Source organism: Hypomesus transpacificus, chromosome 16 (genome assembly GCF_021917145.1).
Source record: "Hypomesus transpacificus isolate Combined female chromosome 16, fHypTra1, whole genome shotgun sequence".
Taxonomy (NCBI): Eukaryota; Metazoa; Chordata; class Actinopteri; order Osmeriformes; family Osmeridae; genus Hypomesus; species Hypomesus transpacificus.
This window is the reverse complement of record NC_061075.1, coordinates 2,170,430-2,197,701: the sequence shown is the minus strand read 5'-3', so window position 1 is coordinate 2,197,701 and position 27,272 is coordinate 2,170,430. Positions and strand designations below refer to the sequence as shown.

The 27,272-nt window shown below is 45.4% G+C and overlaps 1 protein-coding gene across 1 annotated transcript in view; it reads right to left on the bottom strand.

Moving 5' to 3' along the window:
• Positions 1 to 25,514, bottom strand: part of LOC124478750 (cadherin-22-like) — a 69,426-nt gene extending 43,912 nt beyond the window's left edge. The window contains exons 1-2 of the mRNA XM_047037168.1: positions 25,427 to 25,514; positions 4,941 to 6,155 (exon numbers count right to left, since the gene is read on the bottom strand). Of these exons, the coding sequence (XP_046893124.1) occupies positions 4,941 to 5,168 (228 nt within the window). The 5' untranslated portion in view covers positions 5,169 to 6,155; positions 25,427 to 25,514. The remainder of the gene's footprint in view (positions 1 to 4,940; positions 6,156 to 25,426) is intronic.
• Between the last annotated feature and the right edge of the window lie 1,758 nt (positions 25,515 to 27,272).

Here is a 27,272-nt window from a genome sequence, read left to right as displayed (position 1 = left end):
ATACTACCCTGGCCTGCCCTGTTAATATTTTATAAAGCTTTAATTAAATACAGGCCTCTATCACCCTCAAGGGGGTTTTCATTAAGTATTTGTCGTAAAAGTGCAGAATAATGCACGACCATGCCTCAATATTGCCACTTTTCTCTCACTTTTCTTCCATATTGAATTTTCCTAAAGTAAAATAAATGAAGGGGTTGGAGAAAACACATACTTTTTTGGAGTATCAATATTTCATTTATAATAAAAGAACTTCAATAGCCCGATGCTCTGTGACTTGAGAAGTACGTCTCTCTCCAGCTGCTATCACGCTGTCTTTGTCTGTCGTCTTTGATCAGCTAGACAGACTGTAGCTCACTGCAGCCAAGTCTAGACTATCACAACAGACGCCATAAACAAAGACGAAGAAGAATGGTAGAACCAAAACCGTAAGACGCACACACACACACAGAGACACACCCAGACACGCGTGCATACTTGTCCTAAACAGGGAGGACGTCATGTTTTCAGAGAGAGACGGTCCTGGCAGAGTGAGCGTGACTGGGATTGTGCTGGGATGACGCTGCTCCACTCCCCTCAGGCCGAATCAGCCCATCCGTCTGTCAGTCCATCTCCGGCCGAGTGATTCAGGCCGCCGCTAAGCTGTGCACCCTTAACTAAAGGTCACAGTCTGGGCTTCACTTGCTTAGCAATCCTAACCATCAGTCGAGTCGACATGCCACTGCTAAATCTAAAAACAGCAGGCGGGCTTTTCTGTTTCAGGCGGTAAAGAGACGAATCAGATGAACTGAACAGACTGACTGTAGCTGTAACGCTGTCGCTGATTGGTTAATGCTGTGTAGCACGAGGCCCAGTGTGTCGGTTGTGGGTGTCTGACCTCCTCAGTCCTCCAGGACAAAGCTGAGAACGCAACCTTAAGCAGAATGTGTACGAGTTACACGAGGGAAGCTATGACTTTGGCCATTTCGGACAAACAAGACAGTGTGCATGCCACACACAGATGTACACACACAGGCACAACCACCTCATCCCCCACACACAGGAACACACACAAACAGACGCACAGCAACAAACCAAAAAAACACACAAGCGCGCACACACGTTTGCTGGGGAGTGTGGAGAGGAGTGGCTGTGTGTCGGGGGACAGCAGGCTGGCCGCTCCTGGTCTCTGTCTGGACTAGATGCAGGACAGCTCACTGTAGGGAGACTGTACTGCTGGAGTGACAGCCGCACGCACTGTCCAAACCTTCCACACCCTGTGGTCAGGGGGGCTTATCGTAGCGGGGACGACATGCTGACGAAAAGTGCTCGGGTAAAGAGTGAAACTATCTAGCTTGGGGTCTTAGCCTGGGTTTAGATACAATAAGTATGATGGCTTGATGGCTAGGGAGTCAGATGGCTGAGCGGTTAGGGAATCGGGATATTCATCAGAAGAAGGTTGCCGGTTCGATTCATTTAGGTGCCAAATGATTTTGTGTTCTTGGGCAAGGCACTTCACCTTACTTGCCTCGAGGGAATGTCCCTGTACGTAATGTAAGTCGCTCTCGATAAGAGCGTCATGTACATGTGATGGCAGTTTGAAAAATACTCCAAGCAAACAACTCCAGTCATTTGCTGTACCCAAACCCAACGCAGCTCTGTCAAACACTATAAACTCTGATGCCTTTTGAAGCACTGGTCATGTTGTTAGTCTGAGTGAAGCACTGCATCAAAGTGTTCTGTAAATGTTTCCATTGTTTTATACACCTCAATGCACAATCATGAAAGGCTCTCACACACACACACATCTATGTATATCCATACAGTAAACATATATTTAGAGAGAGAGTGAGGGAGCGAGAGAGAGGATGAAGGAGGGAGAGAGGGAAGCAGGAAAAGATAAAAAGATAGAGAGACAAATAGAGTCAGAGACAGAAAGACAGATATAGTGAGGGAGAAGGAGAAAGAGAGAGTGAGGGAGAGGGAGAGAGAGGAGAAGGGAGACAGGGAAGCAAAGAACGATAAAAAGATAGAGAGCCAAATAGAGTCAGAGACAGAAAGACAGATAGAGAGAGAGACAGAGAGAGAGAGAGAGAGAGAGAGAGAGAGAGTGTGAGAGAGAGAGAGAGAGAGAGAGAGAGAGAGAGAGAGAGAGAGAGAGAGAGAGAGAGAGAGAGAGAGAGAGAGAGAGAGAGAGAGAGAGAGAGAGAGAGAGAGGACAGCAAGGTAATAGCCTTAAGAGATAACACAGCAAAGCAACCCAAATTCTCTCTCATCTTCCCGGGAGAAAGTTCCCTGAAACGTGTCCAATTCCTGCCTTTCAGATCCTCATCCTTAAGCTACTTTGTTCCCCTTTGATGGATGACAACCCTGTGATGTCACAACCAACCAGCATTCTGCTAATTGTACTTGGAACATCACACTAAGAAGAATTATTAAAATAGGCGGGTGTGATCAAACACCATCTACACACTATCTGATTAAACATGTCATCAAAGACTACTTGGCTAATGCTGACAACAACGGGGGAGGGGGGGGGGGGGGGGGGTACTATCCATGTGAAGAAGTGCAACCATTACTCATGCAGTCAGCCAGGACCATCCCTAACCCATAAAGGAACAGGAACTAAACACACGACAGGCGGGCTACAGTACATTATTCTACTGAGTCAGATCCTGAGGTCCTCCTGTGTGGTTGCTGCCATATCATACCCTTCCATGGCCGTCTTTATTAGAGGCAATCTGTAGGGTTGGAGGTTATGTGGAGCTGAGGGATTGCTAACTCTGACCTATTATCAAGCGGTCTATTTATCTGTCTCAAAGACAGAAGAATCCAACAGTGGTTCGATGTGCGCTGGCATCTTGTCAGGAGGTCAACAGATGTCGGACAGGGAAATCACACAGAAAGGGTGCATGGATACACAATTGCTTCAATAATCCGTAAAGGAAACATATTCCGAAACGCTTTGAGCAGTTGTCCATGAAGACATTGTCACACTCACTGAAAACCCAGACTCGCATTCTCACAATTGAAATGAGAGAGGCAGAGGTCAAAGCTAGGGCCTGAGGAGCTGTTCCACATAGACAGGTCTATACAGCACAATGTCTGTGGTGCTGTACACCACAGTTGGCGGGGATGTGAATTGTAATAAAGGGAGACCTTGGAGCAAACGCCGAGGGGAGAAAGAGAGACAGAGAGAGAGAGACAGAGAGAGAGAGAGAGAGAGAGAGAGAGAGAGAGAGAGAGAGAGAGAGAGAGAGAGACCTCAAGTGTGGGAGCGGGAGCTCCACCTTTTGCCTCAACACAAGGCGGGAAGGGAAGCCTTTGGATTGGAACTATTTCCGTTCCACGCCTGAACCAACGGAAACACTCCCAGGGTCTTGTGTGACTACATCAGCCTGCTTCTCACACACGTGTTTCTGCTCTGTTGTTCTATGGGATGTGCTGTCGGAGGTGGAAATTAAAGGTGTGAAAGAGAGAGAGAGAGAGAGAGAGAGAGAGAGAGAGAGAGAGAGAGAGAGAGAGAGAGAGAGAGAGAGAGGGGGGAAGAGAGAGATAGAAGGTGGATCTAAGGATTCATTATCCAAATGCACTGGACATACCTGCCAGTTTACTGCCATGAGTGACCATTAAGGGAAAATCATATTTCATTTGCAGAGTAATGACTACAGTAGGACAGCCTAAGCAACTTTGTTGAGGGTGGGAGGCGGGAGGGGGGACTTGCTGTAAATGGCCAATGCTGATAGGAGGCAAGCTGGCTGTATTTAATCCTCTATTGCTCTAATTAAAGTCTTTGATACCCTCAGCGATGGATGAGTCCGGCAACACCACCACCCAGACACTATTAATAGTCTTGGCTCGTGCCCCAGCCTCATGGAGTGCAATAACTCTGGGCAATTTTATTAATAAAATCATCTCTCTTCCCTCCCCTGCCGTGCCTTCCCCCCTTTATATATCAGCTCCCTGCGAACCCTGGCACGCTCTCTCTTAATGAATCATTTCGAAATGCATGAATCCTTTTTCACTCTCTAAGCCTCTCTTTCTTTCTGTCTACTTTACTCGGTTCTCTCTCTGTGACTCGCTACCTTTCTCCTCTCTTTTCTCTCTTTCTGTTTCTCTCTCGGTCTTCCTACTTTACTCTGTTCTCTCTCTATGTCTCTCTCTATGTCTCTCTCTCTCTCTCTCTCTACCTTTCTCCCCTCTCTCTCTTTTTGTTTTTCTTTCTCTCACATTTTCTCCTTTCAGCTTTACCTCTTACGCACAAACACATCCTGTTTGCATTTTTCTCTCACTCAAAAACTCTCCCTCTCTCTCTGTCTGTCTGTCTGTCTGTCTCTCTCTCTCTCTCTCTCTCTCTCTCTCTCTCTCTCTCTCTCTCTCTCTCTCTCTCTAAATATCTTCTTTGTCTTTCTCCTATCTCTCTGTCTTGCACACACATGGACGTATACAATTAAGCCTGCCTGTCATCCTCCCTGTCTGTCTCCATCTTTCTCTGGCTGTAGTCCCTGCCTCCTGGCAGTAGACGCTTGACTCTGGGCTCCTACAGTGAACATACGAGAAATTTCCATCAGATAGGGAAAAGTTTTAATGGCAAATGAAATTAAAGCACTGCCAGTTGTATCAGGCATTTATTTTTTATCAGTGAAGAACTCCACATACCATACGAATTGTAGTACAGCTGCGAATCGTAAATTAGTGAAACATGAGGAAATTGTGTTTTCTTGGATTCTATTTTAATCTTCTCTCATATCCAACGTGTCAATGTCATCTTGTTGCTGTGTATCATACTTTAAACCTGTTATATGGTTCACACAGTCAGACAAATGGATGACACTTACAGTAAGATGTATGTGGAAAAAAGAAACATCACCCGTGAACAAAGAGCTTACTTACTTTACTTACGCCCTCGGTTCTCCGGCAAGAACAGAGACAGTAATAATCCGCACCTCTCATGCATATCTTACCTTGCCAACGTAGAGGGGTTCTGTTCCAGTGTACTCCTCCACCACAAAGAACTGGTTCCACACCCATCCTCTCTTCACCCGCTCGTGGGACATGAGGCCGTCCTCCTGGCTGCTCCCCTGGGACAAGCCTCTAGTCCTGGGGCCGCCAGCCCCTTCCCCACGACAGCAGCTCAGGACCCCCAGGACCAACAACAAGCCCCACGCTCCTACTGTCCCACACTGAGACATGTTGTTTTTTTTATTTTGGAAACAGATTATTATTTTTTGGATGTCCACTTGGCTCTACATGTACTGTACAGGGGAGGTTTGGAGAGTTCTTAAGCTGACACCTTTTAGGAGAGAAAAGTTCTCGGCACTTCACGAAACTCTGGGGCAAAGAAGACAAAGCGGTCTGAGATCTAGAACTGGTGAGTTAATCCACTGGATTTGGTAGCCTACGAGTGATTTAGCAGGTTCAGTTTGGTGCTATGAAAGAAGGGCAGGCTCGCAGCTTCCTGAGATACTGGATTTAGGACTTCTTGTATTCTCATGAGCTACGAAACCTTTTTTCTTTTTTCAAAAATGTAAAACTTCCACCTGCCAAATGTCCGTCTTATCTCACCGTTTAATCTTAGCTGGGATCAAATCCATTCAGGTAATTTTTCAGCATTACTTGGAAATGAAAATTTGAAATCTGAACTGTTTTGTTTTATGGAAAGTACAAATGTGCAGAACTGGAGGCAGTTTTACTCTTTAGCACAGATACAAGAACTGAGAGTGTCGCGGTGATGTCGGCATACAGACACAAGTCCCTGAGCTCCTACGCTGACAGCCTCCCTCCATACTTGAGTATTCTCGCAGACACGTGTCTTTTTGTCACCCCTCACAGGCATGCCACTGGCCTTGGTCTTCTGTGCGTTACTGCCAGCTGAATCTTCCTGTGAGCCTTGGCAGACTGTTCAACATCTATGGATTGAATAAATGGGTGTCGCTTCAAATACACTTTTTTACACAGTTTATCTATACGATGGCCACTTTCGATGGAGTTCTTGTATTGAGTGTGCTCCAGTCACAGATGTCCTTCCATGTCAGTGAGAGAGGACTATGTTCTTCAGGCAACTCCATTGTTCCAGAATGTCTGCTCTCGTAGAAGTGTTAGGTCGAGGCCAAGAGAGTTGACGGGGGGTGTCCGTCCGACACTGGGAAAGATCTCAAACTGTTTTCCCAGCAACACTCCTGTAAGAAAGGAAAGGAAAACCAGTTTCAAAACATGTTTTTTACTCTCATTGAATCCACTATCAGTCAAGCTGCAGCAACTTACACAAACTATACAACTCTCCAGTCTGGCCAAGCCAGCTCTCTTTTTCGTTCCTTTCAGTCCGAGCGTCAGCTAGAGCATGTTGCTTTTGTGGAGTTTATCTGGAGGCAAGTGTGTTCAGCCAACTTGTTGTGCTCAGCAGGAATATTAGTCCAGTCCTCGGAGCAGGACAGCGGTGGCCCAGCGCTGAATAAAAGCCAGGTGTGGAAACAGGCAGAAAGACGAAGAACTGTTCATCCCATCAAGGACTCACAGCATCTGTCTGCTCCCGTCCGCCCAGTGAAGCGGACCTAACCACAGCCAACGGATTCATTGCATGAGGGAGCACTAATTGGATACAAATATTAATTAATGAATTCTATCCATGGAGGCAACAACCCCGTAATACCTCAAACAAACACTGTCAAGGAGAAAGGGTGTAAAAAAGTCTGTTGGTGGTAGGAGTGCTTATCGCTACAGAGGGACACAACACGAGGGGTGATTAATGGGCTTTGTGAACCTTCAGAAGGCGGAAAAAAACACAACATTTAGCGCGTTTGCAGTGTCACAACCTCGCGGCAATGAGATTGCATCAGCACGCTGGAAGAAAAGCTCTTCAGGCCAGGGGGAGTTGAACCCACTGTACCAACGCCAGCTGGACTAAGGTTTCTAATCTGGCCCACTCTGTTCCTGAAAACCACTGCGAGTGGAGCTTTCTGATACAATTCCACTTCAAAGTGAAGCACATCCACTGCTTGTGGTGTATAGATACTTTCCAGTGGAGGAGGTACACAAAGAGCACAAGAGGAGCATAGATTAATCACAATGGGAAACTGCTGTCCCAAGGAAGGTTTCTTGCCCTTAACTCAGACCTCAGTGACAGTGCCAGCTCTCCCTCTAGGTTTGGTAACAACACAGGTAGGCTACTGGAGATCTTGCCACATTATATACATCTTTTAATTACACTTGATGCTTTGTATATAGCAGACCAAGGATCATGCCATCTAATGCACTTTTTAATGCTCCAATGTTGCCTTTATGCTTCATTTTCTATTTCAGTCTCTCTTTTTCAGCTGAGTGTGGTGCTCTCAGCTTGGTGTTGCTTGTTATACAATAGGCCAGAATAGTGCCTTCATAGGTGCCTCAGTGTGCCCTCTCTGTGTGTCAGAGTGACTAGGAGTCTAACACGCTGTGACACGCATGCCACTTACAGTTAGAGAAACAGCCATGACTCAACACCAAAGAAAACAACAAAAGAGAAAGCTATCTGACGTTTCCCCCCCCCCCCACACATTTTCATTCTTTAGTCATATTGTCCTCAATATGACTAAAGAATGAGACCTGCACTGAATTCTTTTTTTTATTGATTTGGTCAATATATTATGTTCAAAGAAGAGTAGAAATATATATACTTTAACGGATCAATCATAAAACAAAAGGAAAAGATTAAATCCAACTTCGTGTGGTTTAAATGAGAAATTTCCTTTTCCATTTGGAGTGCCAGATGGACGGAATCATTTAGAATCCTCTGCCTGATTTAAATTGGTCACCAAATATTTTTCATGTCTCCAATTAGACTTTGGCAATAGAGCCAACTTCAAAGTTAAAACACTTTGTTTATTACTCTAAGCCTCAAAGCCAAAAAATCTTAAATATTTTTGCCTATCTACATTTAGCCTGCCCTCATACAGAAAAGATGTTAACTATGTGCTTGGCAGTGCACATATGATTAATTAGAAACCATTTGTATCAAACACTGTTCTGGTTGAAAGTACAGCTCAGAAGTTTTTCTATAAAGGGAAACATTCACTCGACTCGCACTGCATGGCCTCTAAAAACAGAACCCCGACTCCTCTACTGAAATCCACACTGTCTCTGTTCTTCCTCCTCACTCTGGGAATTTCATTAAGTGTGTACACATTTACTCGTAATTAGGTCTTAAAATATGAAACCCTAATGAGTTTGCTGGAAAGCGAGGAAGAGCGAGAGAGTTCTGCCTCCGCTTCCTCACAGTTGGCCACACAAAAGTCGGAAGTTGTCAAAGGCTGGAGCTAATTAGTACCATGTCAATTAATACCCTTTGGAGTGTTTCCATCTAAACCAGTACTGCTATACAGTCATCAGCATCTTCCTCCCACCCCACAAGCTATTGGCAAGCCCTGTGCAGTCATTCGTGACCTATTAGGGTGCCGGATTGATTTTAGAACATGGCTGCTCGTTCTCATCAGTGAGCATGCCCAGAGCAGCTGGCAGACCATGGACGGATCACTGCAAAGTGATGGGCAAGGGACCAGTAACCAGGAGACAGGACTCTTAAGTCACTCACACAAACGTGCACGTGCACACACACTTGGACTCCATATCCATCCACCAGTCCGTCCCTCTATCTCCTGTTCTTCGTTTCTCCTCCGTGTCCCTCCCACTCGCTCAGTCTCTTCCCCCTCGATCTCTCCCTATGGATTTGGGGGGTGTTTACTCCCTCTTCATCTGGTCCTCTCCTCAGGTCTCCAGAGCTGTTTCCCCTCTACCATTCCTTTCCATCTTCGCACTCGTCTCTCCATCACTCTGTGTTGTCTCTGTCAGTCTGTCCGTCTGCCCGGCTGCATATCCGTCTCTCTCTCTCTCTCTTTCCGTTTACCCTTTTCTCTTCTCTATCACCCCATCTCTCCCACTTTTCTCAATCTACTCTGTGTCAGCCTCCCCCCGGCCTCCAGATCAGCCACTATGTCCTGCTTTTTCCTCCATCAACCACTCCTGATATCTCTTTCCTCCAATCTCACACTGTGTTTCTCTGTCTCTTCATCCCTTTTCCTCTTCATGTCCAACGACCTCCCCCCTCCTGCATCTACTCTCCGTGTATCAGTTGCTGTAGACGGTCTTCTTCTCAGTCTCCATTCTCTATCTGCTTTTCTTCATCTGCCGCCGCGGTCTTTTTGTTCGTTCTCCTCTCTCTTTTCATCCCTTTGTCTCTCTCCCCTTCCGCTGCCTCATATCTCCACCAGGTCATTCTGTTTCCGAGGCCTGCTCTCAGATGTGTGCCACGGCACACTGTATATCCACATCACCGTGTCAAAATAATAAGCATTGACAAGCAGGTCCCTTCAAGACATGGATGGGTGACAGCTAACCTCAGCCCAGGTGTCACCAGAGAGGGGGGCCGTAGCTCCAACAGGCCAACAACAACTTCTTTCGTCAGAAAGCAAGCACAGCCTTGATTACAATCTAAGTAAAAGATTTATTTGCGGAAGCGAATAGCCCGAGGTTACCTCACAGCCCACTCCTCACTCCTCCCTTCCCACCATTTCCTCGCACCCCTTTCCCCACTAAGTATTTCTATGACTTGTTTGATGTGTCTGCTGATTATGAATCTGCTCAACACTGTCTTTGTACACACAGATCACCCCCCACCCCCACCCACCCCCATCCCCCCCACCCCCTGGCTCCCCATCTCCTATCAGATGGATGAAATCTATCATCAAAGCAGGACCCAGGAGGAGTTCAGGCAGTTTGCTTATTCAACTGAACCCGCCACCAGAGTCAAATCCCTTCCACCACGCTTATTAAAAAGGCTATTTTGTCATCTCCAATCCTAATTTGTCACAGTTGCTTGGCTCTGTGGCCCCCGTGTCAGGAACAGAAATCACAGAGCTGGCGGCACAACAAAAACATGGCTGTTCTGTTAAGTGTTTGCGAGGCCACGCTAGGTTTTAATGGCTAGTCTGCTCCAGGAATGACAGAAAAACAAAACTGGTCCAAGTCCAGCAGAACTCTAAAAAACAAAACAACACGGTTCATATAAACAACAGGACAATTTAGTGGTAGTAGTAGTATGGTGGAATGTTTCAAATACTCTTTGTGCAATACAGCACTGTAGGCACTGAACAAGGCCATTAATTGGACCTTCATTTTAAAAGCTAATAAAGGTAAAGTAATTAAATATGTTGACAAAAACACTGTCAACTATTTCTTTCACAAAATGTTCACAATGTTCACAATGTTATTACCTTGGATGACTTGCAGCTCAAATGACCGTATTTGGATGAAATACTGAGTTATCTATTCAAAGCATCTCCAAACACAGCAAAATCTGCCAAATATTTAACCAGACACCGGCTTTAATGTTGGTAGGATCCACACATTTGACTATTTCCAACTCTCCAGTGCCCCTCTATTATTGTTTGGAAGCTTTGCTGGATGTGATTCTGCATCCAAAAACATTGTTTCCTACTGGCAAGACAATGATGCACCCAAGCGAGACTGGAGACTAAAATCTGCATTGACACAGTGTATCAGGGAGATGTCTGGTAGACCCCCTAAAGGAGAAGCTGTATTTTTATATTAGGGCTTCTGTTTGCTTATAGCTTGTAATGAGAGGTGACGTATATTGTCAGCCGCTTGCCTAATTACACTGATTGCTTCTCCTCCGCATCCTTCGTCTTAACTTCACCCATCAGTGTTTCATCCATCTTTTCCTTTCAGCAAGCCAGAACAAGAAACTGTATGTTTACAGCTTCCAAAGAGCAGCCTCAAAAAATATATGATTATGCTTATCATCTTAAATGATTTCAACTTTGAACCTCTGTTCCAGGCTGTTTTCAAAAGACAACTCTCTCTCTCCCTCTCTCTCTCTCCCTCTCTCTCTCTCTCCCTCTCTCTCTCTCTCTCCCTCTCTCCGTCCCCTAGACAGGCCTCTGACTGCTGGCTGACATGCCCCACTGCCAACCACCACTGCACGGGCACGTACAGGCTCGCTCTGCCAGCTGCATAATTACTCAATCGCTCATCTCACGGGTGGCTGGCGTGCCTGAGCTCTGGCTTTGGCCAATGATCAGGGAGCGCAAGGGCAGGAGAGCGGGGGGAACTGGGATAACTGTAAGCTGGGACTGGCCCCCACTGGCAAAGACGAATGGCAATGACGGAGCGGGAAGGGGAGGGGAGGGGCGAGGCAGCTGACAGCTGTCGCTACACACGGGCCCCAGAACAGAGGAGCCTCCCTGGTCTCTGCCTGGCTGCCTGGCTCCTCTCAGGCCTCCCTCCCTTCCTGAGCCAGCTGCCCAGGGTCAGCTGGAAGCTCGGCCGAGGTTAGCATGTAGTGCCAGAGGTTAGACTGGGGATTAGAGGTACAGTTGATCCTGTGTATGTAGTGGAAGGCACAGAAACAACCAGCGAGGTCCCTCAGGGGCATGGAAAGACATCTACAGAGAGCCTGCGGGGCTAGCTGTCCGTCTATCCGTCCGCCTGAATGTGATCTGTCTTCAACACGCCTATGGTAACCACCTCCGCGGAGGGTCGACATGGTAATGAGCGATCATCACTCAGTGGGCCTCTCTGTCCTCTGTCATCGGGATGACTGCTAATGACACACCACGTCCACATTCACCACCACAACAACAACATCAATAACAACCACAATGGAGACAACCGCTGAGCGAGCCACATAAGTACCCTCTGTGGTGGTGCTTCAGCTCTCTGAACTACAGCAGGAGACACCAGGCAGGCTTCTCTCGGGTCAGCGTCCCCTTTTAGGCTCACTTTCCCAGTAGATTAGGATGAACTGTAGCCACTGTACTGTCTCTACCTCTCCGTTGCTCTTCCACTATCCTGACTCCAAACGAGTCGCTCGTTGTCAACCTGTTAGCCTATGTTGCTCTTAGTAGGGGGTTCGTTGACGACACCTATTCAGGCGAGGCACTGCAGATCTTAACGGTCCTTCTTATCGGTGCCTTTGTCTTCCTCTGCTCCTGCCTCATTTAGTCAAGAATGCAAAATATAGTTGAAGTCAAATGCACCTTATAATAAACTTGAGGGATTTCCTGGCAAAGCAGGTCCAGAGGTACCACGGTTGTTGCTGTGGAAGGAGCTACACAAACAGAGCCTGACAGGCAGAGAGGATATTAATTGGGTTTTTCATGCTCTCTACGTTTCAACACTTAAGGAAGGACAGGCCCACAGTCGCTGGACTGACCTGCATTAAAAAGAGAAGATTTCCAAAGACCAAAACAAAGCAAATATGAAACTGGTTAAGACTGGCAAAGAAACATAAAGGTGTGTTGGTTCCTTCTATAGCTATGTATTTATTTTGAAGCTATTTCTGTGCCGTGATACTTGTTTTCACAGCAAAGAAATATGTTGCACATTCCAGTTTTCTTTTATGCAGATTATCTTTCTCTTTTTATGGTACTTAGAATGTTTTGTAGATAATCATGTTATGCACAGTCTCTAATCCCTTAATATATTCAAGCCAATAAACATTTTATGAGGACTTCAGACACACAAATAGCTCATGTTTTGCCTTTATCTCTGTGGAAATCCATGGATTCGATATCCAAAGACAACACAAATCCTACATCTCAAGCAAAGTGCAAATATGGACAACAACAAAGCAAACAGGGCACTCTCTCTGTCGTGTGCTCTGGCATTTCTCCCCAGCACAGAGCCCAAATCATCACAACCACCAGAGCTCCCAGAAAGTACATTCCTTAGGCTAAATAACCCTGACTAATATTGGGCAACGACGAGGACTTTGTTGCCGTTTGTGAGGTGAAAATACTGTAATTAAGCGCAAGCGCAGAGACAAAGCACCTTGGCTCTGATAGGATAACTCGACGAAAAATCCTGATGTTTGCCGATGCTTTCTTTCCCCACAGCCCCGCCACTGACCCCAACACCGCACCCCCCCAAGACCCCCCCCCCCCCCCCCCACACACACACACACACCTCTGTTCCCCCAGACAGTGCAGTTCATTTCCCCCCCCCCCCCCCACCTCACAGCTGGAAGACTCTCATTGCGCACATCCCGGGCCCAGCACCGCTGCGCATTCAGCAATAAGATTCCCATTAGCGCAGCCAGCGGTCACAGAGGCCACCCCAGAGTGTGTGTTCTTCCTCACCTGGCTGTGTGGTGAAGCAGCCTACCAGTCTGCCCCCCCCCCCACACACTCCCTCCATCTACAAGACCAGGTTCCCACTGTCCCCTGTGGTCATTAGCGTCCTATATCAAAAGGCCGCAGAAAAAGACTGGGAGTTCCAGGTGAGCGGTGGAAGGGCTGTAGCGGGTGGATTAGGCCAGCCATGTCCGTCTACCTAATGGACCATCGACAAACTCACATTTGAACTCATCTGTGTCATTGAATGGAAGAAATGGGGACATTCAATTCGATTTTTCTAAGGACATTTCCCAAAGAAGTCTATCTATTTTCTAAGGACATTGAACGAGCTACATTCTGAAAAGTCCCTGTTGTGAGAACGGTCAGTCTGACTAGGCTAGCTTCAGCCTTACAGGACATGGTCCTATTACATGAAAGTGATAGCGGCAACTGGGATGTAGGCCCACTGCATGGAACGCTGCTTTTTGATCTCTGATTTTGGAACTCGCTACACCTACCATGTTGCTGAATATCTACAATACATATTGTACTATGGATGATTTTTCATAATAGCATGTTCAAAGAATACCTTCTCATCATTTTAGAAAGCCTCTTCACAAATCAATAGCTAGCTACCCATCCAAAGCACCTTACTGTAGCTACACACACGCACAGGCTCTCGCACACAGACACACAAAGACGGGCACATTTATCCCTGCACAATTATACATAAGAGGCCTCTAGAAGGGCTCAGATTTCTACCGCAGCCTTTTCAAGCCCTATAAATATTTTGACAACCTAGTCCCAATTCTAACAAGGCTCTGGGGAGTATGGGAGATGTAAAGATTGCAGGTCAGGCTGGTAGCAAGGGAAAACCACACAGTTTTCGAAGAGAAACCGCACAGATATGCAACCACAAATAAGTAGAACTGACAAACATATGAACCCGCAGGGTTATTAGCTGGTAGTCCATGTTTGCGCCAACTTTTAGCGGATGACAGTTTAGAGCGGAGAGTCATCACAAAACGGATTGCCTCTGTGTCGGAAGCAAAGTTACGAGGCAAGCGACAAATAGGAAACATAAAGCGGTTTCCACCCTTTTAGGTTTATGTCCGCAAGCCACATGTTCACATTAGAAATCACTGTGTGCAGATGGCTCCCCTATCAGTCGCGATAGTTACAGTAGAGCATCGCCATCGGGCGCTCGCCTCCAACAGCTGGCAAGCTCGGTGGGGTAGCGTGCACGGTAAACACTGCATTACATCATCCCATGACCTCTGGATGAGCCTGCTGCCCAGGTGACACGCCGTCAGGTAGATGCTAAAATACAGCGTTTTGCGGTTCTACCAGCCAGCCAGCATGCTGCTAAGCTGCTAGCCAATGAAAAGGCACCAGTGAGTACCGCTGCCGTCTGAAAGTACCCTTGGGGAGTCTTCAGGAGCTGAAGAGCCTGTTAATGAATTGACTGTCTGATAGACCTTCAGGTTTCAAAACACAGACATCATGGTCGTATCCACGTGTTTATCCATTTGAGATGCTGCTTTTCTCCCATTTTCGTCTCAGCCTGAAATGTTAGGCCATGACATTACATCAAATAAATCCACTTTACCAATTTCTGTTGCCATTCAGCTAATGGGTTTCAGAGGTGTTTTTATCCAATTAGACCGCCTTGAAGGTGAATCACAGGGAATAATTGTTCCCTCTACTCTCACCGCCTGGTCTGCAAATGTACTGTACACTACACAATGTACAGCAGCTCCTATCCTCCAGTCTGGTTAGACTCACTGTACATGTACCCCCCCCCCCCCCCCCCCCCCCCAAAAAAAAATTACATTCTGCCACGTACTGCTTGTAAGTTGACTGACAGGCCCATCACACCACTCTCCATTACTGCCTAATCAATCAATTCATTGTATTACCCTGGAGGCGGAAAAGCCAATCTTTCATGTGAAAATGACCACACCACTAAGCGAATGATTCTAGGCAGGAATAGCGCTGGATTTTAATTTGTGCCAAAGTGGAGTAGCTAGATGAGTCCCCTTCAAAAGAGGTTTGGCGAAAAGTTTTCTCATTATCTTTCCTCAAATTAAATATTGTGTTAGCAGTGGTCCATCATCCACCAGCTCTGAAATAACTTCTCTTTTGTAAAAAAAAAAAATCTACTAAAAAAAAACACATCATAAACGACTCTGTGTAGTGTTTCTCTGCCCTGCATCGGGGACCTAAGGACTGGGACTGTCAACAATGCAGCTACACAGACAGACATGCAGCGGTGCTTATTCCGATACAAAGTAAACCGTGTGTCCTAGAAAGTCTTCCCCCTTTTATGCTGTGGCCCTCCCCTCTGCACCGGGCTGAATCATATCTCTGAACATCTTGAAGCAGCACACCCCACTGGGAGCTCCACACAACAATCAACAGGGACTATGGGGACAGAAAGGGGGGAGAGCGTGAACTCCCAGTCCCATGATCACTATCATTATAACTGTATTACTATTATTATTACCTCTATAAACGGCATAATAGCCATCAGGCACCCATCAACATCCCTGCATGTGGCCAGAGGAAGACTGTCTGACGATTCAATTCTGCTCCAGTCAGTTACATTGTCCGTGGCCTCAGCTGCAGGCTAAAAATAAAGACTATTTCATTGTGTCAAGGACATACATCTGCCTATATGATACTGTATAATTACATATCTAACATTATATAAGCCCGATCCAAGACACACAGTAGTTTTGACAGTTTGAAACTTGTACATGGTTGTTGCAAGCACATATTTCAGAATTCTATCAGATATAATCTGATTCACTGTACATCTGATAGAGCTGATCATACACTACTGGCTGATGTGTCTGAACACATGTTAAGTAAACCAATAAGAGCATTAGAAGCATGTACTGTATACCTCCACTGTATATTTCCACTTCAATGAAAGTCTCTGACTGTCTCAGAAAGCCCACAACTGACAGACAGTTTCTACCAGAATGTTCCAGAATAATCACGTCACCTATTCATCTTCCATCCTCGTCTAAATTGAAGACTGGGACTTCACAGTGAAAGTTGCATTAGTGAGTGACTACGCTGAAGTAAACACATTTAGACCATTAGTTCACTCAGAAACACCAACATTAATCTCCTTTTGACTATATTCAACAGAAAATGGCCGCCACATTAGCAGCATTTTTCATCACTACACATTTCACATTTATAACTGAAAACAGCACTGCATTAATTATTATGCTGAACCAGGAGAGCCATGAAATATGAAGTAGGAGGTGCTCAAAAAGTATGGACTACTACCGAATTAAGAAGAGGGTGATTACAGTGTGCATGGCAGCTTTCAGACTACCTCCTTTCATTTTTCTTAATTACCGGGTAAATATTCTCCCTTCTTCTGCTTCATTACCTTCTTTGTTGAGCGGTTAGTGATGTCAAAGACAAGATGGAAGGACAGGGTAGTGAAGCGAGAGCTAAAAGGATATAGATCGCTCTTGTCGCTCTTCTTTAGAAAGAGATCACCCCCCCCCCCCCGACCTTCCAGGAAGTTCCTGAGTCTCTGTGTGTTTCTATAACTCACACTGCGCTGCTGACAGACGAAGGCCTGCAGACGGGTCGGAACCTGGGTCGGAACCTGACAGACTCAACATCACTGATGAGGAGGGGGAGAGGGACAGAGAGAGAGACAGAGAGAGAGAGAGAGAGAGAGAGAGAGAGAGAGAGAGAGAGAGAGACAGAGAGAGAGAGAGAGAGAGAGAGAGACAGAGACAGAGAGAGAGAGAGGGGCAGGATGAAAAGGGAGAGGGCCGAAACAAGCTTGTATGAGAGAGATTGGTTCTAAGACACAAATCAAATGTTTAGTTTAAAGCCCAGTAGGATTCCAGCAATTGTGTCCAATTTGGTAAAATGTGGTTCATTTAGACGCAACCTGGATTTTCACCACTCCCTGGCTCGACCCATCCATTCTCTCTCAGACTGTGCGGTGAAATTGTTATTCCCAAGTCATTATCTTATTTGTGTGTCTCCACTCGGCTGCAAATCCTCCAGGTATTCCTCCTTCAACCCAAGTAGCTCCTCGGCACCACAGCCTCAGCTGTCAATCATGGTGTTGCCGTTGGAGAGAGAGAGAGAGATAGAGGGAGAGTCTTAATCACTAGTGGAGGGAGAGAGAGAGATAGAGGGAGAGTCTTAAGCACTAGTGGAGGGGAGCTGAAGCTAGAGGGGACTATGAGCGTCCAGACAAGAGGTCAGGCACTTCAGTTTGCTAGCTGCTATGGAAACGGCTGGAGACCAAGATAACTTCTTCTCTTGAGTGTTGAGATAAGATTGTGCTTGCAGGGGATGTACAAAATGCGGAGGACTAATTGGAACTTGGGTAAAGTTTGACAGAAGAATGCCTGAGAGAGGACTCAACAGTAAGACCTGGATGGAGAAAAGTTATCTGGACAGAATATTCTGCCCAAATAAGCCCTCCCTCTTGTTTCTTAATCAGGCTACAATTGGAAACATGCATATTTCAGTTTTAGAAAATGTGTACTTCTGGTAATGCCATCTGGAGCCTCCATCAGCACAGGGACAGCAGCTGGACTCACAGGTTAGCACAGACAACAGTTGATAGTACAAATTTGAAAGGGGAGGAGAGATGTGTTGGTCTAATATCAGAGCCCAGAGTCTGCGGTGCCTTTAGATGGTTAGGGGGAGCAGTCCGTGGACGAGTGTGCATTAGAGCTGAAAGACCTCTCACCAACGCAGTCGTCCTGAGGCTGCGAGCAGGCCTTTGGGACAAACGCAGCTCTTCATCTATCCCCTCTCTACCTGCACAGACACCTTACACCACTGCTACACTAACTCACCCTGCACATCCTATGACTAACTTGACTCTACATCGGTCCTACTCCCTCCCCCCCCCCCCCCCCCCCCCCCCAGCTCCTTCTATACACATAACTAAGTTGGTTTGTTCGCCGCCTCTGATGGCCAAACACAGGGGCGCCTGTGTGCAGCATGGAAATGAGCTACGTGCACCAGCAGCCCAGTCAGGTCTGTCGCGTCATATTAATCCCTCGCGGGTCAAGGTCAGACACATTACAACAATGGCAGCCTGGTTATAGGCATGTCGAAAGACTTTTGAGGGGTCTAATTTCATTCCGAAGTGTGATCCAAAGTGGCCGAGGCCGAGGTGAGCAGACACGTCGCCGGAATTATTGGCGACCGCCTCGGCACCTTGTTGCGATTGCCCATTACTCCCCTTCCACATCTGAATTCAGCAATCACCGCAGTGCAGAACTAATGAGAGCATTAGAGTCGAGGACGCAAGCGACCCGCTCGCCGTGCACTGGTGCCGAAATACACAATTACAGCTAGGTTTGGTCCAATCCGAAGAGTAGACTTAGTGCGTACCGTACAAGTGATAGGCTGGTGTTGACATGACAGCACAACACAACACTGTGTCTTTGTCCTTACTCTTATCAAACCCCCGCCTGCACTATCTCTCGCTTTCATTCATCGTAATTAGTTAATTCCCCTTGTGAGCCCAGGTTGTTAGCAAAGCGTGTTCTTAACATTTTTCGTTGTGAGTTTCAGGCAGGATGTGAAGCCCATTGATTGGTTGAGGCACTGGCTTGGAATTATGAATACTGGTGTATTTGCATGCAAATAGCATGTTGGAGGTAATCTGTTTGACAGCATTACAAAGGAGGGCAGAGATCGGGACATCTATTTTTGATAGTTTTTTATGTTTTTTTTAGACAACCACACACAGAATCATTTTTTTTCTTCCTTGTTTAATACTGTAATTTGTAGTTTAAGATTTATGATGAACATAAGATTGGGAAATCATCTTTTGACAGTTAAGATAAAGGCAATCACATGAAAGGCCTGTCCTACTGTATATAAATAACTGTTTAACAGTTTGTCTTGAACAGACTTCTACAGTTTTTCTTTGCCAATAAAGAATAGATTTGTTTATGGTAGCCTAGCTCATTTCTGGGAAAGATCTGAATGGTCAGAATGGTCCAGGTGGGTCTTTACATCTAAGTATTGACTGTAACGATGTTTGAAATAATCATCCAAATCAAGACAACCATTCTCATAGCACTGCCCAAACAGGAATCAAGGGGGATCCTCTACTGAACCACAAACAAAAAACAGCCAGCCAAACACAGACACTGACACTGACACACTGACACACACTGACAAGCCCCCACACACGCACATAGAACCATCCACCAATCACCACCCCCCCCCCCCCCCCACATAGAACCATCCACCAATCACCATCCCCCCCACATAGAACCATCCACCAATCACCATCCCCCCCACATGTGTGCACAAAATAATAAGATCAACGAACACCGACGCGCGTGCGCTTCATTATTCCTGAACACGGCCGTGCGCGCCCACACCTGATAGAGAAAGGTGCGGCTACTTGTGAAAGCAAACACAACGCAGTGCCAAATCTTTCAGCACAACATCTAAAAACAAATGGCTCCATCCATCTGTAATGATGTGTCAGAGCCCAGCCTTGTGGTCCCACAGGAGAGGTGAACACTCATATTAGTATGAGGCCACACATGCCCTGTACAACACTGTCCATTCATCACAGAGCAACAGGGGTGGTGGACCCTGGGCTAACGCAACATAACAAACAGGCTCACTATGGCACTGTTAATGACACTCTGTTGGCTTACTAGTGTCACAGTAATGGCTTTCTGTCTTACTGGAGAATGTCATCAGCAGTCACAACATATTAGAAATCCCAGACTACAGAATCCTTGCCCATGGGTGATCACTGGAGAAATCATTTAGTAATTGAAGGATAACAGTGGTCTTCACAGGTGAAACGCAACCATGAAAATAGATTAGGCTTGTGCTCAGCTGCAGTATTCTGTATAGGGTAATGTAGAATGTATATTGATTTTACAGGCTAGTGTGTGTGTGTGTGTGTGTGTGTGTGTGTTTGTGTGTGTGTGTGTGTGCGTGTGTGTGTGCGTGCGTGCGTGTGTGTGTGTAGCAATGTGAAGGCTATACACATGTTTATGTGTACTGTATGTTTGAACACAGTAAATGTGTAAATGTGTTTTCTTCTATAATTGGTCATATTCTGCTGAACCAGAAAAGAAAAGCAACACTACTCCGCTGTCGCCATAGGAGGGCACACTTACGGACCAATTAACAAACGCTATTTTGCTGTGCCCCCCCGACATTTTGAGCCCTAAGCAACCGCCTATGTTGCCTACTGTGTGCCATGGCTGCCACTGCATGGACAGTATATTGCTAATGGATCGTTATCCTCTCCAGATTTGTGCCCGTTTCTGTCAAGTGTAAGCAACAAAAACCTCCTTTTATCTGTACCAGTATATGGTTACTTAGTAAACTGGAGGTTTGCTAGTAGTGTTGGTGACACCAATGGGCCCCAAGTGTTTCCAGAATAACAAGCTGATCCACTGTAGTCACCAAGTTCCAAACCACCAGAAGAGCAGATGAACATGGATGATGCTTCTAAAATAAAGCTTCCACAGAAAAGTTGGGCCAATTGCTGTGCTTTATTTAATGTACATGTTTCCAAGCTGTGGACATTGAGCCACCATAGCTGTTGTCACCCTGCATTTTGTTTCATAACAGACAAACACACACACACACACACACAGCATGACGCCAGATGCAAAGGCTCAGCTTGTTTAAATCATGACTTCCATTCTAGATCCCTCCTCATGTAACATACAGAGTCTGGATTCTGTACTACATTTTTCCTGAGTATATAAAGCTCCCACCTGCAGCTTGAACACCACTTACTGAATGCATTCCCATAGTTACAAGAAGTAAAAAGCCATTTGATAGGTACAGTATGGAAATTGCAGTCAGCTTGAGACCTTAAGCAGCCTTGATTCTTTGGGTGGTAAGGAAGTAAATAAGCCTCTTTTAATGAGAAACTAAGTCACATTGAGCTTAAACACGTCCCTGGATCATAATGTTACTCCTAGAACTACAGTGGTAGCACCTACTGTATACAAATCCCTGAAGTGTTCTTTTTTTTCTTCTTATGATACAGAAAGTGAGGGAGGGATTAAATATTTAAGGACTCTGTATTGTCCTGTAATATATGATTGCGTGTGCAGGACTGAACTACAGTGGTTTGCTCTTATGTCAATCCTAAACTGTTTTGGTAGCTTCAGATACATAACTGATGCTGCAGTGTAATTTCCTTCACAGTGTGTTTAATCGAGGCCTTTCTTTGCCAGACCAGAGATGTTCTGAAGGCTTGATGGTGCAGTAGGCCTGGCAGACAGTAGGAGGGGTTTGGGGTACAGTCAGATCTTGTGAGTCACTCTAAGGCCATTACTGAGCCACCACAGGTGGATGATGTACAACTGAACAAAACACACAAGAGAACCCCAAATGACTTCCTTCTCTGAAGCTAGGACTCTGCATGAAGTTGAATACCTCCTGCTCTGGTCAATAATGTGTTCAACCAGACCAGCTCCTTGTTAGGGCCTTCTCTTCCTTAATTTGTGCCAGTCCAAAAAAATGCTGCTCTGGTCAACACATCACAAACACACAAACACACACACACACACATACAAAGGCTAAAGAAGAAAGGGTGTACTTCTTCTCTAGTAAAGGGAAGAGGAAGGAGGCAGAGATTGTGTGTGAGAGCGTGAGAAAGAGAGGTGGGAGGAGGGAGAAGCTGAGCACATTGGTTGATGGATCATTTGCACACAGGCGTCACCCCGATGGCTCTGAACTCAATCAAATCCTCCTCATTCTTGACTACGTATTAGCCAGGGCAAAGACCCTTTTCACTCCCTCAATTAAATTCCTGCTCACACATAATTAACGACTGTTTTGTCCACAGATCAATAAAAGGCCTGTTCATTAAAAGTCCCATTGCATCCTCAAAGATCCCCTGGCAAAAAGTTGAGTGCTAACCAGGGGGTGGGGTCATGCCCGGCAGTACAATTATTTGCATTCCGACGCCTTGTATTTCGACTGCCTCAAGGTGGGAGCAAGTCAAAAGGAGAGAGCGAACCACAAGTGTTTAAAATAGTAGATATATGTGGGAGCTTATTAGTTTGTACACTCTGTCAAAGAAGAGGAGTGTGTGTGTGTGTGTGCGTGTGCGTGTGCGTGTGCGTGTGCGAGTGTGTGTGTGTGTGTGAGTGTGTGTGTGTGCACCTTCCTCACTTAACATGGTGAGTGTGTTTATTTACAGAGAATTAGCATGATGTGGCGATTGAACACCAAAGAGGGTTTGCTAAGAGAGAGAGGGGGGGAGGGGCCTTCCGGGCCTTCATCACTCTGCGTGGATGCAAAAACAAAAGACTTCTTTGTTTGGTCTTCATGGATATAAAATCGATGAGACCCAACGGAGGCTCAATTTAACACCCTGCCTGCCACCCAGCTGCCATAGACAACACTGGCTGATGAGATGGACTGCAGCACACAGTAGTGATCAATACAGACTTGATACGCTCTCAGTTCTCAATTCTCTGATCAGAGCTGACGGAAAGAGATCTCCACAGAGGGAGTACAAGACTGTACAGTGCTTTTATAATGATACAATATGTGTGTACTCGCGCTGCCTTGAAATCATCGTCAGATAGGGAATGCTATTGTTTAATACCACTTGTCTTGACGTAGCCACGAGGTTCATCTCATTAAATAATACATAGCGTTATCGATCGCCGTGAGTTGTCGGGCGGGGGGAGGAATGTCGGGATAAATGATACGATATCAGGTTGTATTACATTTCTCTTGACAGATAGACTACAAATTACACCTGTTTCTTTGGATGTACAGACCACACTTTGCCAAAGCCTCAGACTGTAAACGCCAGTGAACTTGTTTGGCCGGTCGTGCATTAAAGATCTCAACACACCCCTGTTTTTCCAGCCTTGCTGATGATGCATATCTGCATACAAACAACATCCTTTTCCGGCTTCATATCATTCACTAGGTCTTTACATCATGTGTGATTATCTCATCAACAAATCTGCCTTCTCCTTTCTCCACAGCTCTCCATCCAAGGCAAAAGTCAATCTGAATGCTAATACTGAACACATTACGTCCCCTCATACAGACCAGCCTGCTGAGCTATACTGACATCTGTCCTCAGATTCACCATTCACCGGGTTCATCAAAGTAGACACAGTAGAATGGATTACATTTTTTACTTTGACTAACACGCCACTGTGTGGGAAATATTATTTTTCAAAACCAAGCCTTATCTTTGTTTTCGTCTTTATTCATTGCAACTGAATAGCGGAATGCTTGAAATGAATACATTAAGTCTTTAGTACTGCTGATACAGTACTTCCATACCACTTGCTGTGCTGTGGTGATCCATTCATTCATATTCATCATTCACTGGGCTGAATACAGTGGAATATGTTTTGCCTTGGACAATGTTTGATACCTGGCCAATATTTGGAGATGTAATCAATTTCTAAATATTCGTCCTCGTCTTTTATACGTGAAGTGGCAAAATTAGTCACCATCAAAAAAAACATTTCACTTTGTCAACTGTAAAAGTGGATTACCGTGTGCACAATTTGGAGCTTTCTCAACAGTCTACATCCTCGCATCCATTTTATACTGTTTATGAACTGGTGTTAAATCACCCTTTTACACTCTGAGTGTGTCTGCTGTGTTCCAGCCAAGAAGTCAGAGAAGCTTTATGTAGTATAATAGCCTAAAACACAACCATATAACTTCCATATTGATGTCCCTTATGCTGGGGAAATGACTGTGTCCATTCAGACGGCCTCTGTTCACATTGCTGTAAAGAGCCAGACTTGCGGTTTACAGTATCTAAAACACACGCACACTCACACACACGCACACTCACACACATACATATTAATTTAGACTGCCCATTTTACTGACTGGTGAGACTACTGGTAAACGTTAGTGCTAAAGGATTGAGGGATAAAGAATAATCTTGGATTAAAACCATTTTTAAACAAATCTACATCAACAGTCTGGCAATGGTAAACAAAGTGCAAGCATTCCTTGGCTTCTATTCCCAAACCGTTCTCCCAGTGTGGTGTCAAAGTAATGAAAGGAGAAAACGCACACTAACAGGCATCCCCAAGGCAGACAAGAGCACATAAGATATGAGCACATAAACTGTAGTTATTGTCATAAAAATACAGCTCTACTGGTAGTTTTGGACTGAAGCAACACGTCACACAGAGCATCACCATATAACCCAACTGCCGTGGATATAGTAGTATAGCACCTTTAAGGTAGCAGCACAAAGGATATTGCCCTTGACTTAAATACATGTGCGTACGGTACATTTGCATCTATCAGGGTAGTAAGCTGTATGCTACTGTGCAGTCGTGCAGCCTACTGTCTGGTGTGAGTCACCTAAATGAGACCTAAATCCTTCAGCCACCGACATGTTTGGGAAAAATGTGGTACACAATAACTCCCTAAAAACACTGAGATTGTGCCTCAGTACACCCAATATTATGATATCCCGTGCATTCAATTACAGATATGGCAGATGGTGTAACCAAATTCAAACCCACATAATCTGGAACTATGTTTTAGTTAGGCATTACCCCTGATATTAAAGACCTGACACATGGCTGGACATATTACCGTAGGTCGGGTGGGCCCACAAAATCGGTAATCCCATGAGTCATCATATTTTGGTTGAGCGATAATCCAGAATACTGGGAACACATTAGGACAGAAAGGAGAGGCTCTTCATTTGGATTTTCTCTTTATAATCCACTCAGTCGCTGACTTTGTTTATCATGCTAATCAGAATCTGAGGCCGTATCCTTTAGCATATCATTATTGATGAACATGTTGATTATTCATTGATTAATCATAGCGTGTCATGAATGCATTTATTAGGCAGTAGATTTTCAGAAGGCCTTGAAACATGAAAGCACCTTTTAAATGTCAGTATAATGAGGGAATTCAAATATCTACCTCTTGAAACTGCAGGTTTGAAAGGTGCTTTTTTATACCTAACCTTGACTGTTAAAGCGTGTCTTGATTTTCAAGAGGTGCGTTATTCCTGTGTGCAGGTATTTTTCTTTCTTTTACCTGGCAACATATGTGTAGATTACTCGTTATTATTTGTCTCCTACTACTTATGATTGCTTTAGCAGCGACATACTTTTACAGTTTATGGCATGGTAAACCTGTCTTTATGAGTCCTTCAACAAGTAAACACGGTACATTCACGAGGCCTGTTGATCAATCTTCCGAATGCAAACATGGTTAAGATGTATAACCAGCCCTTGAGCTTGTCTGCATAATGGCAAGATACATGATGCCATGAGTACACACATATAAAAGATTTGCTCATCCTAGTTAGATGAACAAACCTGGTTAATGTTGAAGAAGCACGATCTGAACCCCAGGTGTCCTCTTCAAGACGACAGGCCTCGCTCCCCTCTCCCCATCTCCTCCACGGTCCCTGTAACAGAAGGAACAAGATTCAACTTCATTGTTTTCCTAACTTGAGAGGAATTAATTTCCCAGATGCAGCCTAATGGCAGACAGAGGGGAGGGGGGAAGGTAATTTGCTAATGGACGAGAGAGAAATGGTGAGACCCATCTCCCAGGCGAACAGAAGAGAAATACCCTAACACTCTGTCTGGAGCGAGCCAGGGCAGGAGCTAAAGTGGTTTTGGAAAAAAAAAAGTCATTAACTGTCTTCTTGCACTCAGGTGGGGGTGTGTTTAGGGGGGGGGGGGGAGGGAGGGGGGGGGGGTTTGGGGGAGAAAGAGAGAAGAAGCCATCACTTTGTTCAGTCGAGAGCACATTCAATAACCCACGGACTTTATTTAATTACCTTCTAACCACCCCCCCCCTCCCCTCCCCTCCACCCCCTTCCCTCCACCCCCTCCCCTCCACCCCCCCCTCCCCTCCCCTCCACCCCCCTCCCCCCATGGTACAAAGCAGGGTCCCGTGAGAGGCTGCCATGTCTACTTAAATTATTTTAATTACGGCCTAACTGGAGTCTAATCACGCAAACTTTGTCCTGGCGATGGAGATTACAAAGGAGGTACATGGTGCATCCTGTGTAGCTACAAGGCAGAGGGCAGTGGCCCTGCACCATTGTTGTTAACGTTTACATTACCATCTAGCCATTTGCACATGCCTGGCTAGCCACATGCTAATAGACTGCCGCGCTGCTTGGGTGCACAGGTGAGCGTGATGAGAGGATATGGGGTTGTGTAAGAGGCTCTGGTGACCCTCCTTTACTGCAAAATTGATGGTAGTTATAAAATCAACGGGTAAATATGATTTTCATTGCAGGTAAGATATTCCAAAACTGAAACTTGTATCATCGTTCACTAGTTTAATGATTCAGCTTGTTATCCTGCCTGCTTAGTACGGCAAGCAATGTAAGCAGACCAGAGGAGAGTATCAACAAACGTGACATTTAACCACAACGTGATTAGAGAAAGATTATTGACTTGAAAAAACGAATTCAGATCAGTATTGAATTGTTAACAAGACCTTGAGGAAACACTGGGGCTCAAAGTCCAGGTGATCAGATGCATCTACTATGGAGGATGTCTAGACTTACCGGGACACTTAGAAGTCAGTCAGTGTGAACTCTGTACTGTAGCTCCTGCATGCTATGCTAAGAGACCCAATACGTAATATAAAAAATATAAATATGGATTTCCTATAGCCTATAGTACCATAAAATGAATTCCCTATCTTACTGTTGCTCCATGGGTTTATTACACTTTTTTTATTCAGTCAGTGAGAGAGAAACATATCACATTGTTAGCCCCAGCGCTTTCACGTCTATCCAGACAGCCAACACCATAGGAGCCACAGTGGTTGTTGTTGTTCATCAACCGGAGACTTGTGCTTTCTCATTCTGCCCTGTTTTTCTGTTGCCTTTGAACCTGGTGGGATTTTTTTCTATCCACTCACCTGAATATGACCTTGGTTAACCAAGTGGAAAAACAACAGGCTGATCATTCTAATAGACCCATATCAGTATTTCGAGCTGGAAACAGAAAACCGGACTGTAATTTAAACCTTGGAGAAACACAAAAGTCTGAAAGGATGAATAGAACTGCACAAAATAAAGAATATGTTCAGAAGTATTCAGGGTAATATTAATCTATACAGTATGCGGCCTGAGTAAAGTAACAAGGTACAAAGTAACTCCTTTAACACAGGTGATCGCAGAAAAACTGTCAGATG